The sequence below is a fragment of the Nannobrachium achirus genome (assembly GCF_963921795.1).
Source record: "Nannobrachium achirus genome assembly, chromosome: 13".
In the NCBI taxonomy this organism is placed as follows: domain Eukaryota; kingdom Metazoa; phylum Chordata; class Actinopteri; order Myctophiformes; family Myctophidae; genus Nannobrachium; species Nannobrachium achirus.
The window spans coordinates 17,648,321-17,664,756 of NC_137833.1; the positions used below are offsets into that span (position 1 = coordinate 17,648,321).

General features: G+C 43.6%; 1 protein-coding gene across 1 annotated transcript in view; it reads right to left on the reverse strand.

Moving 5' to 3' along the window:
• Window positions 1–772: 772 nt before the first annotated feature.
• The window catches only part of LOC308297185 (uncharacterized protein), a 40,760-nt gene continuing 25,096 nt past the window's right edge, over window positions 773–16,436 (reverse strand). The window contains exons 10-13 of the mRNA XM_080740601.1: window positions 12,998–13,164; window positions 11,920–12,023; window positions 3,508–3,583; window positions 773–1,274 (exon numbers count right to left, since the gene is read on the reverse strand). Coding sequence (XP_080596727.1) covers window positions 1,248–1,274; window positions 3,508–3,583; window positions 11,920–12,023; window positions 12,998–13,164 — 374 coding nt within the window. The 3' untranslated portion in view covers window positions 773–1,247. The remainder of the gene's footprint in view (window positions 1,275–3,507; window positions 3,584–11,919; window positions 12,024–12,997; window positions 13,165–16,436) is intronic.

Genomic DNA, 16,436 nt, shown 5'->3' on the forward strand with positions numbered 1-16,436 from the left:
TGCGCAGCCGCCCGCGTCCAGTGTGTGCTCCCCTTTAGATTCAACAGAGGATTTTGCTGTGTAGGCTATAAAGTTTAAACCTTGTCCCATGTCGCCAATTCAAAGTGAGCTACATTATGAAGTACTGTAGAGTGCTGTAATTAGGCGATTAACTTTGACTGTAAGTGCTCTGTACAGATTCAAGTAAACATGAAAAATGTGTGAAGATGATTGACAGTTAAGTGTGTCCAAGGCAAGCAAGATCTTGAATGTCTGTGTGTGAGAGAGTGAGAGAGAGAGAGAGAGAGAGAGAGAGAACTACCACGTTCTATCACTTTGTGTCGCATTAAGTGCGTTCAGCAATTGGCTGAAAGGGCTGTAAAGCAGACGACAATTACTGTAAGTTGTATTTCAAGACATCTTTAAGGGCCCCGAGTTTAAACTGAATTGAAAAAATGCATGAGCATCAGTAATCAGGGAATTTACATTTGGGTACCATCTTTAAAGATAATTGCAAATGGCCATGCTTACTTTGGATTTCAAAAGATCAGTGTCCCAATTTTCCAATTGTGTGTGTGTGTGTGTGTGTGTGTGTGTGTGTGTGTGTGTGTGTGTGTGTGTGTGTGTGTGTGTGTGTGTGTGCGCTTAATCTGACCCTGACGCGTGATTATGGATCCCACTGGGAAAGATGGATAACCACGCCCCGGACTCATTTTTTAAGCTTGTGATTGGCTGAACCGGACGTAGGGAGCGCTCCGTTGTAGTCTCTTGGACCGCGCGAGGTGCACCAAACCCCAATTATCATTGCGTTTATCGTGCGCTTAAATATAACGATTGCATTCACCACGGCTTCGTAAATCGTGCGGCCCACTCGCGCCTGCGGCGCTCGGGGGCGAAGAGCAGGACCAAGGTCCGCTGGCCTTCGCGCCGCTTGTAGTGTCGTGGACAATAACTGTGAAAACGAGCGCTCTATGCCGTTTCCATCCATCTTTCCCAGTGGGATCCATAATCACGCGCCCCTGACGTCTTCACACACTCCCCATCTCCTGTGTGTACCTTGAAAATCCACACCATGGCTGCCACGCATTGCTAAAACTGGACATCTGCTGACCACTAACGGAACAAACATGCCTCATACAATTGATTATATGCTAAACAAACTGACTCCCATAAAGTGAAAGCTCCTTACAGCCGCCTATGAATGTAAACGAGTGGAGATGAGTCTGGTAATGCACCTCCCGCTCTTCCCTTCACGGAGTGGTGTCAACTCACAACACCTCCCTCGGTCCATCCGTCTGTATGTGACAACAGGGACATAGTTGAACATTCAGAGAAAAGAGGTGAGATTTGGTGGGAAAAGGATGGGGGCAAAGTATTTGTCAGAGCTGGTGCAAAATAACAAAATAATAACAATAATTAAACATAATCTAAGCTATTGTATATCCCAAAACATAATCATCTTTAATTGATAAGATGTCATCGTCGCCATTGTCAAGCCGTCAGTGTTAATATTTAATCCCGGCAAAGAGGTGAAAGCAGAAAATGGGGAAATTGTGAGCCCGGATGAAACAGTCCCAAGTATTAAGCCAAAAAGACTCCTCTGTTTGGACTATACGCTTGGGTGCTGCACACAACGACTAAAAATAAGCTCTAATGACAGTGATACATTACGTCCAGAATAAATGATAACCTTTAATACCTGCTAAATTGGATCACAAAATAATTGCGACCGAAGGTCGCAGTTTACTATGAGAAACGTCACAGCTTGTCCATGTCCTTCTGTCTGGACGTGTACACATTTTTATGGTCTATGGGTTTGCCGCTCTGACATCACGCTCTGGCTTCACTGTGATGTCACATAATCTCCGCCTGTCAGGCCTTGCAGGGATGAATAGAAATAATGGCCCCTAGTTTTTGTCAGTCTGCCTGCACTCATGCCAAGGCAGGAGGACTGTTGTGAGGTGAGTGGCGGACAGGGAATCGACAATTCCCCAAGGCACAATGCTTTCCCCTCGTTTGAGTGTGTTTGGTATTTTGGGGACTCAAATGTGACACTAATGTGTCATTTACTAATCAGCACACTGCAATTTTGAGATCAACAAGGACCATGATTTCTGCTGTCCACTTCTCGCCTGCTGGGACAAGGTCAACTGGCTTATTCGAGGCGCAAGGTTGTTTGCTACTTTAACCACTTGAACCATAGCGTCCCTATTCTGGCCATATGTCATAATAGGTGGACATTCAGTAGGAATAGACAAAATCCAGTGAGCTTGTACCCTAGTAAGCATGTAGACCAGTGTTTATGAACATTTCATCCTAGCAGTACGGCGTACCACCTGGCACAGGCACTCTAAATGCCATCTGCACACCAGACTTAAACAAGACTCTCTCATGTCATCATCCAGCTTTGTCTTGCTGCAGCACAACTTTGGGCATAGGCTGCGACCAAGGGCTCTCCAGGCATTCCGGTCCTGAGCTACCTTCTCCAGCTGTCCTTGTGCACAGTATGGCCAGACCTCTTCTTCTTCTGCACCCAGGTCATGCTGTCAGGTGTTGAATATTTTCCTTTTCCCTTCCAGAAAAGGACATATCTTGTGATATTAGATGCAGGCTTGCAAAGAGTGTGACCAATCCATCTTCCGTGTCTTTGGAGGATTTCTTCCTCTTCACGGGTTGTCTTATTCGCTGCCATACTGTAGTTCCAGGTTACTGATATTGTTTGACTGGCAAATCCGAAGGATTCTTCTGAAGCAAGTGTCGTTAAATGCCTGGATTCTCTTCATGCCCGTGACAGTTGTTAAATAGGTTTCTGCTCCATAAAGCAGAACAGGCTTCACCATGGAATTGAAGATCCTGATCTTGGTGTTTGTGGCAGATCCAAGGACCCCAAGACATTTTTCAGCTAATGGAAAATCCACTGCCTTACCAATCCAAACTTTTATATCATCTGCACCCGTCCCTCCCAGTTTATCAACGATACTGCCAAGATAAGTGAAGCTCTCCACCTCTTCTAATGCTTGGGAGCGCGTTGATATTGCGACATAGCATCTGTTCGACGGTTATTTCTTTCGACACGGGTGAATGTTAACCTGGTGAAAGGCTAACCTGCCGACACGGGTGTAGCTAACCTGCCGACGTGGGTGAATGTTAACCTCTATGCCTAAACCTAACCCAAACCCTAACCTCAGTAACCGTGACGTGGGTGAGTAGCTAACCTGCCGACTCCCTTAGTCGAAATGATGGGACGTAGAAATAGCGAGATTTCCCCCTAATGCTTCACCTAGTGTGATGGGGTAATGTCTGTGTTTATTTTTAGACAGAGGGAGCCCTAGTTAAAGAGTTGAACCTTTCTACATTTTGCTACACTACGTTTTGTGGGGAACTGGGAAGTGGTCCCTCATAACATGGAGGTGGAAGTTATTTATAACTTATATAAAAATAAAGGATCTTTGCTCTTCAATATATTATGTTTTTCTTTTTTTCTTTTACTTTCTGGTTTGAGAGCAGACATGGTGGACATTGATTTACCCTTTGGTGGATGATCTGCAGCAGCTGGCTCCTGGTCAGTGGCCTCAGGCCTTCCTCTCCCTCCTCCATGTCGCTGCTGGCATGCATACAGACATACAAACAGAAAGGAGAAACTATCAGCTGTCACACCCTCAACCTCAACAAGACCAAGGAGCTGATTGTGGATTCAGGAGGCAGAGGAGAGAGCATGCAGCCATCTAATCTTCTTCAATGGAGCTGCATGTGGAGTTCATGTTCCTCAGAGTAAACATCAAGGTAAATGGTAAATGTTGCATTTATATACTGTACTAGTGCCTTTGTCCAAGGCACTTTACATAGATTGTGCATTCCACGCATTACATTCACACACACACACACACACACACACACACACACACACACACACACACACACACACACACACACACACACACACACACACACACACACACACACACACACACACACACACACACACACACACACACACACACACACACATACAGAGATGGCAGAGGAGTGGGTGGGTGTGTGGGTTTGATTGTTATTTTCCTGATATTTTGTTGTATTAGTTTGAAGTTGTGTTTGTGTTGAATGTATAACAATGTACAGTATTGTTTTTGTTTAGTCATTTGTTTTTATTCATGGTGCATCAATGTTTTTGTGATATAATGAATAAAAACAATAGATGAAAAAAATGAAATAATACAAAGCCAAATCTACAGTAACTTCAGTAGATGGCCATAGTAACAGATTGACACTTGCACTTTTTAACCACAAGAGGAACACCCTTTGTGTGTCAATGTCTCCCATGGAACCTTCTTATTGTTGCAGGGAAGCGTTATTGGAAATGACACCCGAGCTCCAGGCGGAGCCGCTCGATTGTCCACGACACTGCAAGCGGCGCGAAGGCCAGCGGACCTTGGGAGTTACGAAGCCGTGGTGAATGCAATCGTTATATTTATGCCCAGGCCGTAAGGCCTGGGCAAGCACACGATAAACGCCCTGTCCAAGCGACTACAATTGAGCGCTCCTTAGCTCCGCTTCAGCCAATCAAAAGCTTCAGTGGGCGGGGTTTCCCTGGAGCTCGGGTGTCATTTCCAATCACGCTGCAGGGAAACAAGCCCAGGGCTCCCAAATGCACTGACTGTGTGGTTTATTATCGCCAAACATTTAACCTAATGGAACATTATGAAAAAGCTGCCATTGACTTGAAAGCCTAATCAATATTCCAGTTGTGACCTCAGCCACTTCAAACCCCCTCATGACTGGTCCACAAAATTCAATATAAATATTGTCAATATAAAACCAGTCAACAGTGCAAAAGGGTTGGGGACATCTGATCTGGTATATGGGGGCAGGACATTTGCATTGACTATGCATGCAAAAGTCATTGGTTTGTGTTGCCCTTCCTCTGCATTCTGAGTACTTGAGTAAGAGTACAAATACTACTGGTCAAAATTTACTCCAATACGAGTAAAGGTAGCTCAGTCAAAATGTTACTCGAGTAAGACTAAAAAAGTACCCACTTTTAAATGTACTTAAGTAGTCAAGAGTACATGCTTTTAAATGTACTTAAAGGCCCGCTGACACGCCCCGAAATTATAATAGTATGATACAGTAGGTCACGTGGTCTCTCTGAAAACGGTCTGAAACAGTCTGAAGCTCTTGTCACAGTGTAATCTGCCCCTCGCCCCCAACAACAGCTGACCAGTACAGTAAGTAGTCTAAGTACAGTCAATTAATTTGATTGGCTTATAATTGCGCATTCCCACAATGACATCATAAAAATATTAACTATTTTAAGATGACTTTTTAAAGTGACAGTACCCCTATAGGTGAAAGTACCCCTTTTAAAAGTAAGAGTAAATTCCCCACTTTAAAACTCTGAATGCATGCATCATTGGTTATCCACACCTGATCTTTCTATTTGAGCTAATGATCGAGGGCTGAACTATACTATTGTTTCTGCTGTGTCGCCTCAAACTAAATCTCGATGATCAAATCTTGGCAAAGACTGCCATGAGTACACAGGTGCAGCTGTTCCTGATCAGGACCAAACCAAATCAGGAAGCCAATGAGTTCTGCAGACCAATAGCAGTGTTATGGCTGCTTGAGTAGCAGAGTGACACGTGCCGTTGCCAAGAAGTAGAGCGCCATCTTTGACAGTCAGCCATTAACAAATCACACCACAGTCCATTCAGTGGGCCTAATCAGAACCCAGACAGACGGCAGAAGCGTTGCTGATGGCTCCACAGATCTGGAGCCGGGGATAGGGGCAACCGCCAGCATGAGATAAGACTGCATGCTACATGTGATTGTGTTTAGGCACATAGCTTTCGGCTGGTACAATGCAAACACAGTGGAATAGCTGTGTGCATGTCCAACATGTCTTTAGGCCAGGTGCAGGATAAAAGTAAATGTGAATATTGAAGGAAGTCGATATCAGATTACTAGCTGGATTACAGCTCCCAATACTTTATTGACAAGCTAGTCAATAAAGTCTTGGGAGCTGTAATTCAGCGTGTGGATATGCATTTCAACACACATCCATTGAGAAAGTAGCCACGCCGTCTGATCAAACCAATTGACCTAATGTCAAACTGTACTGAAAGCTGCATCCTCAGCCCACTGCATCAGACATAGTAGATGCACACCCATAATGAGGAGTGGTGTGTGGCTGTGCTGGTTCCGTCGGAAGTCAACGATGATCTCCTGTGTCTTGTTGACATTCGGACCAGGTTGTGTGTGTTGCACCAGCCCACCAACTGTCTCACTTCCTCCCTATATGCGTCCTCGTTGTCATATTTGATCGTTTGATTGTCGTCCGCATATTTAGTACTGAACCTAGCACAGCAGTCATGGGTCATCAGGGTGAACAGCAGTGGAATCAGAACACAGCCCTGGGGAGAGCCAGTGCTCAGGGAGATGACGGTGGAGTTATTATTCACAACCCGCACAAATTGAGGTCTATCCGTTAGGAAGTCCAGCAGCCAGTTTCACAGGGGAGTGCCAAGGCCCATGGGGTCCAATTTGTCCACCAGTTGCTGAGGGATAATAGTGTTGAATGCTGAACTAAAATCAAAGAACAGCAGACGCACACTGGTGTTCTTCCCCTCTGTGTGTGCCAGGCTTTGCACGGTAGGCAAACTGGAAAGGGTCAAATTTGGGGGGGAGTTTGGAAACTATATGTGCCTATATGTGCCTCTCGAAGCACTTCATCATTACTGGGGTGAGTGCAACTGGGCGGTAATCATTGAGATGTTATAATGGGCTTTTTTGCTTTGAAACATGAACAGGGACATTAGCCTGGTTTAGTGAGATGTTGAAGATGTCTGTGAGGACCGGGGCCAGCTGATCCGCACACTCCTTAAGCACCCGACCTGGAATGTTGTCGGGGCCTGCCGCCTTCCGGGTGTTGATACCTTTCAGGGTCCGCCAGACATCAGCTAACGTAGGTCCAGACTGAGTACCTGCTCATCTGGAAGAGGAATGGTTTTCCATGATGTAGTTTGTGCTCCAAAGCATGCAAATTGATTATTGAGCTCATTGAGGAAGTCATCATTTTCCTCACAGGATGATGGTGCCCCCTTATAGCCTGTGATAGACTGCATGCCCTGCCACATGCGCCGAGAGTCTGTAGAGTCCTGGAAGAAACCTTAAATTTTCCGACAGTAAGTACGCTTTGCAACTCTGATACACGGTTCAGGTTGGCTCTTGCTGTTCTGAGCTCCATACCATCTCCTGCCTTAAAAGAACTGTTCCGTACAATCAGCAGTTCCCGTACCTCACTGGTCATCCAAGGCTTCTCATTGGCTCGTGTTGTGATGTTCTTGACAACACTAACATCACCCATACACTTGGAACTGTAGGCAGTCCCAGCATACTCCTCCACATCAGGGGAGGTTACAGAAAACACCCACTGAACTCAATGGACATTTGGGATTACAGAAAAGTTAAATGAAAACAGGTTTACTTTAGGTGACAAAAGTTTACAGAAAACTTTAGGACTAGAACAAGGGTGGGCAACTTTGATGATGGAGAGGGCCACTATATTTTCACATCGGCTTCATGGATTGGACCAGCTTTGCATGATGTTTGGGCCGCGGTACCACTATATGTTCCTGTGTACGTAACAGCATTCCATTCTTTCACAGGGTGATACGGAGGAGAAAGTTCTTTATTCACAGTGGTGCTGCTGTGCGAGATGTTGCGCTGGACAGTGCACCTGAAAGGAGGACCAAAGAAGAGTTATCATGCTGCTGTGGCACTGGGGCATAAGGTGTACTCCTTTGCATGGTACGACAGGGATCCCATTGATGTGCACGTCTTTAACTCGGTGTCTTTGCGCTGGTTGAAACTGTCCCCAGTGACATCTGGTATGGAAGAACATCCCCTTGAGCTTCCCTCCAAGCGCTGGGGCCATACAGCTGTGCTGATAGAAGATATCATCTACATATGGGGCGGGTTTGCTTACATACAGGACAACATGCTTTATGCATTTAATGTCGACACCCACAGGTGGTTCAAGCCCAAGGTATCTGGGACTGTTCCACAGCCGAGGGACGGCCACTCAGCGTGCGTCTTGGAGAAGGTCATGTATATTTTTGGAGGATTCACCAGCCTGGAAGGATGCACCAATGACATCTTCAAGTTGGACACCACCACAATGGCCTGGTCTTTAATTAACACCAGAGGCACTCCAGCACCTCCTTCATTATGTCACTCTGCCACCATCATCGGGACAAAGATGTTTGTGTTTGGGGGCCGAGATGACCAATTCAACTACAACAGCATCAGTGTGTTTGACACAGAAACCAACTGCTGGTTGAACACGCCTCTGGGTGAAGCTGTGCTTCGCCCAGAAAGACGCACGTGTCATTCAGACTTTGCCTACAATGGAAAACTGTATATATTTGGTGGCCACAACTATGTTTTGTACCAGACCTTCAATGATCTGTGGAAATTCAATCCAGAGACCTTCTCCTGGAAGAAGGTTAAGCCCAGAGGGAAAGTCCCATCTTCATGGAAGACTAGGATGGGCTGCTGCATGGTGGGAGAACGTATCATCCTCTTTGGAGGATACAGAGATTCATCCGTTCCAGTGGATATGGAAGACACTGAGGTTGACCAGGACATCGATGTGTCTGACCTGTACATCTTAGACATACGCCCTAGTCTGAAGACGTTATGCAAGATAGCAGTTATACAGTACGGTCTAGAGCAATCAGAACTCCCATACAACATCAAGTGGGAACTGGCAGCCATGACTACTAACAGCAACCGAAAAAATGACATGCCCCACAAAAGAAAAAGAAAAAGGGAATAGAAACGTTGTGGAAGAGGACTTCAGGAAACAGAAGAACTGGAAGTGGGAGAGGTAAATTACTGCAAAGGTGGAGACCGTATTTATTTTTTTAATCTTCGAGGCAATATTAAAGCTATACTGTGTAAGTTGCTCAACTAGTGGTCAGTAGCGTCCGCGTCTTTCGGCCGTTTTTCGCCTCACACCCCCGCGTCAGCCTCCACCTCGCCGAGATCTATCTTTAGAGGGGTCCCTGGTTCCTGTGCGTTCAGGCATTCCGGAGAAACGGAGTGTTTCACCCGAGTATAGATAGAGACACACGGGCGCCTACAAATATGGCCGCCCTATTGTGATAGCTAGCGACCCCACTTCAAGATGCGCTGTGATTGGCCGGCAGTGTATAACCCTCGCTGTGATTGGCCGGTAGTGTATGATGACGTAATTTTTGCGCGAAAACCGGACCCCGGTCAGGATCATAGAAAACATATAAAGAAGCTGAAAATAACGAAGTGGGTGTTCTAAAACTTTAGCGATTTAAGAGTTAGGACAATTTTAAGATTTGTTTTATAAAAAAAGTTACATGGTACAACTTTAAAGTGAGCAGTGCATATGAGATCAAAACAGTCTCTGATGGCTTTTCATTGTATTAAAGCAAATACAATTCACAAGACCTTGCACCCTTTTTTATATGAAATGTGACTGCTGCCCAACATTTAAAAATAGGGACCAGAAGTAGCATGTCAGGCACAAGCTGTCTTGTTTTCACTCTTTAGTAACACTAGAGGTATGCGCCCGCTTCTCCCGTTTTATAGTAAGTGAAACCTGACCAATCACTTATAGTCTGGTCAAAGTGTCATGTGAAACTCATCAATCCACCAATCCTCAAGCTTATCTGACACATGCCCGTTTATGCCCATCTATGCCCATCTGGCATATGCTATGCTACGGGCATAGACGGCCCCTCTCATGGCCCTTATTGCGACCGAAGGTCGTATTATACCCTGAAAAACCTTGTCGCTTGTCTGACTGTCTGTCTGGCTGTACAGGAAGTGATGTCAGTGTGATGTCAGTGAGTCACAGTCAGGAAGTGATGTCAGTGAGTCACAGTGATGTGGTACAGAATTACTCATATATGGACATAAAAAGGATGTCACGTGACATCACTTCCTGTACTGACAGTCAGACAAGCTACGAGATTTCTCAGGGTATAAAAGTCCACATATGGTCATTCCCAGAAAAAGAAAAAAAAACTTTTATGTCCATACATGGAGATTTCTGATGTCATAAATCCCAGGTCGAAAATGAGAATGTTAGGGACCATATATGGCCCATATAAGGAGATCCACAGGCTTAAAACCAAGGCCCTAACTCACCAATGCCCTGTTTGGCATTACTAATTAACATACGTTTTATGCCCATATATGGAGATTCCTATATTGTCAATATTAAGGACATTATTAAGGATATTGTGTTATCAATATTAAGGACATATATGGGAATGCCCATATTTGGTAATGTCCATATATGGGCATGTTTTGACATAACATAAGAGAAATCTCGTAGCTTGAACAAACTCCCCCCAGAATGACAACAACGAGAATCGTCAGAGAAACGCTGTGGTTGGCCAGATGGCCAAGAATTGGCGCAACCCTGAGGTGTCTTACTAGTATACCGTAAGCCTCAATATTACGACATCGCCCTCTATGTTTATATCAGGTTGCACTTATTGATGGTGACCAGGATTGCTGGTCCCTCATTGGCTTTTATGGTGATGATGACGTCATCACCCGATTGATGACGTCACTCTGTGTTTTTTTCCCAAGGGTTTTCCCATCGGATGACGTCAGCGCAGACACACAGACTCAGACACACAGACGTAGATTTTTCCCTAATTTATAGATAGATGCTGTCATCTAATACCATGCTGACCACCAAATTACTGTTGTGAAATAACTGCGTAGGTTATATAGAATCTACCAACAACTGCCATAAATGTCATAGACATGTAAATGTCAAAACATGTAACATGTTTGCGTTACATGTTTTGGTGTGTTCCTTTTAGACAGGGTGTTTTGATTCTACTTGTCAATCAAAAACACCTCACCTCTGATTTCAGAATGAAGGCATGCTAGTTCATGTCTACCCTACCATTACCTTGGAGCAGGGATGTCAAAGTCAAATGCACAGGGGGCCAAAATTTTAAAAATGGTACAAGTCAAGGGCCGGACTGGTTCAATGTTTATTTAAACGCAGGCTTGCAGTCACAGGCTCTCGATACGCACCAATGCACTAGCAGTGCATTGTGGGACTTGTAGTATTATGGTGGTGCGTGTGTAACAGAGTGACTCATTGCCTCAGCCTGATGGCATCAAAAGTCTAATATCTCCCCCTGTCCATAGGGATATCTCGTTGGTCTAATGGGTAAGATGTTGGAGTTTCATGCGGTTCGAATCCCAGACATTGCATGTGCAATATACCAGTGGCCAGTGGGCCAGTACTAATAGTAATTAAATATCACCCCGCGGGCCGAAGATAATTCAATCACGGGCCTGATTTGGCCCCCGGGCCTTGAGTTTGACATATGTGCCTTGGAGGGACGGGCAAAAGGCAATCCCCATTCACAAATTACAACTGGAGTTACCTTAAGGAACTTTCCACATGGAGCAGGTGCAGTATTCCTGTCATTTATATAATTCATGTGCTTTCAAACTACTGAATTTCCAGACAGTATTATTTATTTCAATCCAGTTTAATCTTCCCAAAACTGTCAAAAACAAACATACACATTCTGCAACTATTCCTGAAATAACTTTGCTTGTGTTTGGAAACAATCCCCCATGTCCCAAGGGTCTAAAATGATGACCTTCACTAAACCCCTAAAACAAAGCAGCTTAATTTTTAACCCCAAATCAATTTCACATTAAGAAGAAACAACCTGTAGCCTAATTCATCACTAACTCGGAGTCACACTGTTGATATACCCCACCTTGTTCTTTCAATAAATTATCACAGTAAACATTGATACCAAATTTGGAATATGCTTTGTTTTATAGAAACTATGTTTCAGAGTAGACACCTACACGGGAAGTGTATACTGTATGAGTGTTGCTGCCAGAAGAAAAGCTTACCTGATAGGAGGTGGAAGAACACCAGCATTCTCAATCATGGGAGGTGTTGATATGCCCAGAACTGAAGAAACAGGAAGGATATTCCCACCACTGCTGTCTTCACCCTAAAGTAAAATCAGTTGTCATTAGAATAAACAGGATCTTTAAATCCACACACAACAAAACACGTTTTTAATGATGCTTTATTGAACTATAAACAGTGTCTGTGCAATATGTTCAGGGTCAAAAAGCATATTCACTTTTACATTGAAATATAGATTTTAGTCGACTAAAACTACAGTTGATTTTGTCTACAAAAATGTATTTTGGCAGGCCTTGATGGAGTCGTAATTAGCTGTCCCCATTTGTTGATGAAATTGTCAATATATTTAGTCATCGTAGTTTAGTTTTTATTTAGTTCTTATTTCGTTTTCGTCAGTGGAAAAGGTAGTCGACAAATGTCTTTTGTCATAGTTTTTGTCGACAAAATCAACAAGATGCAAACTTGAAACCGACAATATTAACCTGGCAGTTTATTTCTACTAAAGTCGTAGACCTCGGACAGTAGTGGAACTTTCGGTCTATGGTAATAGCAGCACGTCTGGCAGAGCATTAGAGAGAACTCGCTTTGGTGTAGAGGGGGAAAAGAGCAGACTAAGTACAGAGTGAAAGGTCAAGTTTATTAAGTATTGACGGTTCAAGTGGTTAAATATCTGAAAACACAAATCGACATGCATCCAAAATACACTGACGATTGTGCTGTCAAACAATGCAACTAAATTATATGGAATCTATGAAAAGGTTGTGGGTCCATAATATCTCTCTCTCAAATAAGGGGTCCTTGGCCTGAAAACGTTGAAGACCCCTGCTTTAAAAGAATACATATTCAAAGATTTGCACAAATGTGACTGATGGGGGGGGGGGGGGGGGGGGGGGGGACACAGACTACCGGTACTGAACACACTGTGGTGTGGATGCTAAATGCCTCGATCGGAGCTACTGTACGGTGCATGTTGGATGAAGATAAATGGAGAGCTCTGACATGAAGCCTCTTTGAAGTTAAGTTCATGTGAACTATTAGCCCTCAACAGTGCCTCACCCTCTGTGCGCAGTATAGGCGTGCAGCCAGCAGCTCTGTCACCCGCTGTTCCGTCTCTCCCAGGAGGAACAGGAGTGATCTGGTCACTGTGTCATCGGTCCAGTTCACACTGCTGGCCACGGCATCACAGGTGCCCACATTTGATTTCTCTGCCATGCCTGTGATGGCTAGGAAACACGCACGCACGCACGCACGCACGCACGCACACACACACACACACACACACACACACACACACACACACACACACACACACACACACACACACACACACACACACACACACACACACACACACACACACACACCTGAATTACTTGTACAGAGCTTCATTCATTCCTAATTTCATTGCTTGTGACTCTCTGTTGTCTATTTGACTGCGGGTGCAATGTATTTATTTTGATTGCGTGCATGCAGCATGTTTTAATTACATGAGATAAGAGACAGCTGTGCCTAATCATTCACCGTGCTTCACAAGGAACAGGTGTAAGGCAATAAGTGGGAAACTAAATGTGCAACTGTAACCCTGGCTTGATTCAAGATTCAAATCTAAACATTTTCCCAGTCAATGGCATGTGAAACTCAAAGCTTCAGAAATACTGGCATTGAGACAAACGTGTGAGTTAGCTGTGTCCAGAAAAAGTATGTCACTGTCCTCTGTTATCAAAACTCACAAATGTTCATTTATACAACAAATGTCACCATCTAAACCAGAACAATTCTGAACAGACTACAATAGATGCCATCTGGCCTACCTGTCAAACTACTACAAAAGATTGAAAGACATACAATACTTTACAAGAAATCATCAATAATAGGAGCTAGTGCAAGTATATTTACAGAGGAACAGTGGGAGTTAATTTCTTTTGGCAAGCTAGAAGACTTATCTAGGTTCAGTTAGTTGCAAATTGCAACAGGTCCTCTTTCTTTTTATATATATACAGTATATTCTGATGGCTGGTGGTAGGGCATTCCACCTTTTGGTGGCATAATACAATGAATTCATCCCCATTTTTTGTGCGGAATCATGGGGGTGATGAGATCAGTGGAGGGAGCTCCACTGATCTCATCACCCCCATGATTCCGCACAAAAAATGGGGATGAATTCATTGTATTATGCCACCAAAAGGTGGAATGCCCTACCACCAGCCATCAGAATATACTGTATATATATAAAAAGAAAGAGGACCTGTTGCAATTTGCAACTAACTGAACCTAGATAAGTCTTCTAGCTTGCCAAAAGAAATTAACTCCCACTGTTCCTCTGTAAATATACTTGCACTAGCTCCTATTATTGATGATTTCTTGTAAAGTATTGTATGTCTTTATACTTTATGTCTTGGTGAGTTGAATACGTCACTCTGTACTTTGTGTCTTGTGTTTGATTACAATTATATTACGTATTGATATGCTATTATATGTTCAACTTACTACTTATTAGTACTGTACTTATTTTAGGTGAGAACCTTATACTGGTAAGCCTATATGGGTTTCCTTTCTATCCTATTTCTGTGCATTTTAATAATTGTCATTGTCTCCTCCAAAGGCATGGCATGGCAGACTATGTCTTGCACCCTATCCGTCCGTCCGTATGTCTGTCCGTCTGTGGACAGCTAATCTCCGGCACCGTTGGCATGATGGCAGCGAAACGGTGCACACACGCTCCCTGGGTGCCAGAGTAGAACCTGTACCCCAAATTCCTCACATTTTGAAAAACACACTTTTTGACAGTACCTATACAGATTTTGTCCAAACATCACGCAAATCAGTACTAGTCCGGGAGCCAAATGGTGATTTTTGGCTGAACGTGGATTCGCCTGTAAAAGTTTTTTTCTCAACTGATTCTTGTAGCTTGGGGTCACCTCTTAACTCATTGAGTGCCAGCCTATCACCACTAGAGGGCGCCCAGTGACCAGAGAATAATAGAGATATGCTGGTAATGCATGCCCAAGCCCTGGAGCCATGACTTGCCTTAACACTTTCCTTTGTGCATGTACAGGAAGAGGATGAAGTTAGCTTGAAGTTAGCTATTGGCTACCAAGCATTTTAGAAGCCTTATTTTCGTCAACTTAGCCATGATTAAACCTTGCACACCTCATGCATGGGAAAAAAACAGAGAAGAATGAGCTCTAAAAAATCCAATGCAATCCTGGATTGCATTGGAGTGGATTTGTGCAGTTTGTTCACAGCTTTCAAACAAAAAAATCCGATTGGAAATCCGTTCAGGCATTCTTGAGATAATCGCCATTATGTTTTACATGTTATGTAAACAAAAATGGCTGCCCTGTATGTTAGATGGGGTTGTATGGGGGTGGAACATGCAAAATCGCGATTGAAATCATGTTCACCAGATTTGATGGGGTCCAAAAAAAAAAAAAAAAAATTCAAAAAAAAAAATTTAAAAAAAAAAAAAAAATTTTTTTTTTTTTTTTTTAAAAGCCGAACTTGTTCGGGATCGGCACTCTACGATACGCTAATAAAGCCGAACTAGTTCGGGATTGGCACTCAATGAGTTAAGGATTCAAGATGATGACCAGTGATATCCATTGAGCATTTTTTATTATTAATAATAAAAAATGCTCACCTCTTAACCATCCTAAAAAATGCTCACCTCTCACCATCCTTAAGAGGTGACCTCTGGTCACCTCTTAAGGATTCAAGATGATGACCAGTGATAGCCATTGAGCATTTTTTATTATTAATAATAAAAAATGCTCAATGGATATCACTGGTCATCATCTTGAATCCTTAAGAGGTGACCCCAAGCTACAAGAATCAGTTGAGAAAAAAACTTTTACAGGCGAATCCACTTTCACCCCCACGGCTCCCGGACTACCGGGTATCTCTTCAATATGACTATCACAAAACACCTCTACTATCCCTCCTTATCATCTTACTTCAAAACCCACACTATCAAGATTGGTTGAAAGATTTGACCAAACATATTATGCATCATTTGATTAGGTATAGAGGAGGCTCTACAGACATCAACCACTTAATAGTTAGTAGCCAATCCAGGAGAAACTGTGACCATGTTATTGTGTGCTGTATTATTATTATTTTCTTTCTTTCTGCATCCTGCAAAACACGCTTTACCTCACCAGGGCCCCGTAATTGTCAGAGTAAAAAATTGAAATGTAAGCAAAGTCATATTCGGAGAATGAGAACTGCTTCCCGATCTCCTCTGCGTCTATATTTAGATGAGAATCTATGGTACTGGAGGACGTGTACTGCAAGTAGGTTTATCCGTTTCAGTGTTTCCATCTCCTGGGGTGCATTGTGGAGTGTATTTCTTAAGTCTCCATAACATATCCATCCAATCCATAATGGCTTGTGTACACCCTGCGACATTGCATGGTCATCAACACAAGTCTGTACTTGTTTTCCATTCATTTAAATCCCCATCCACTGTCCCATAGGTAACTGTGACCCAGGTTAA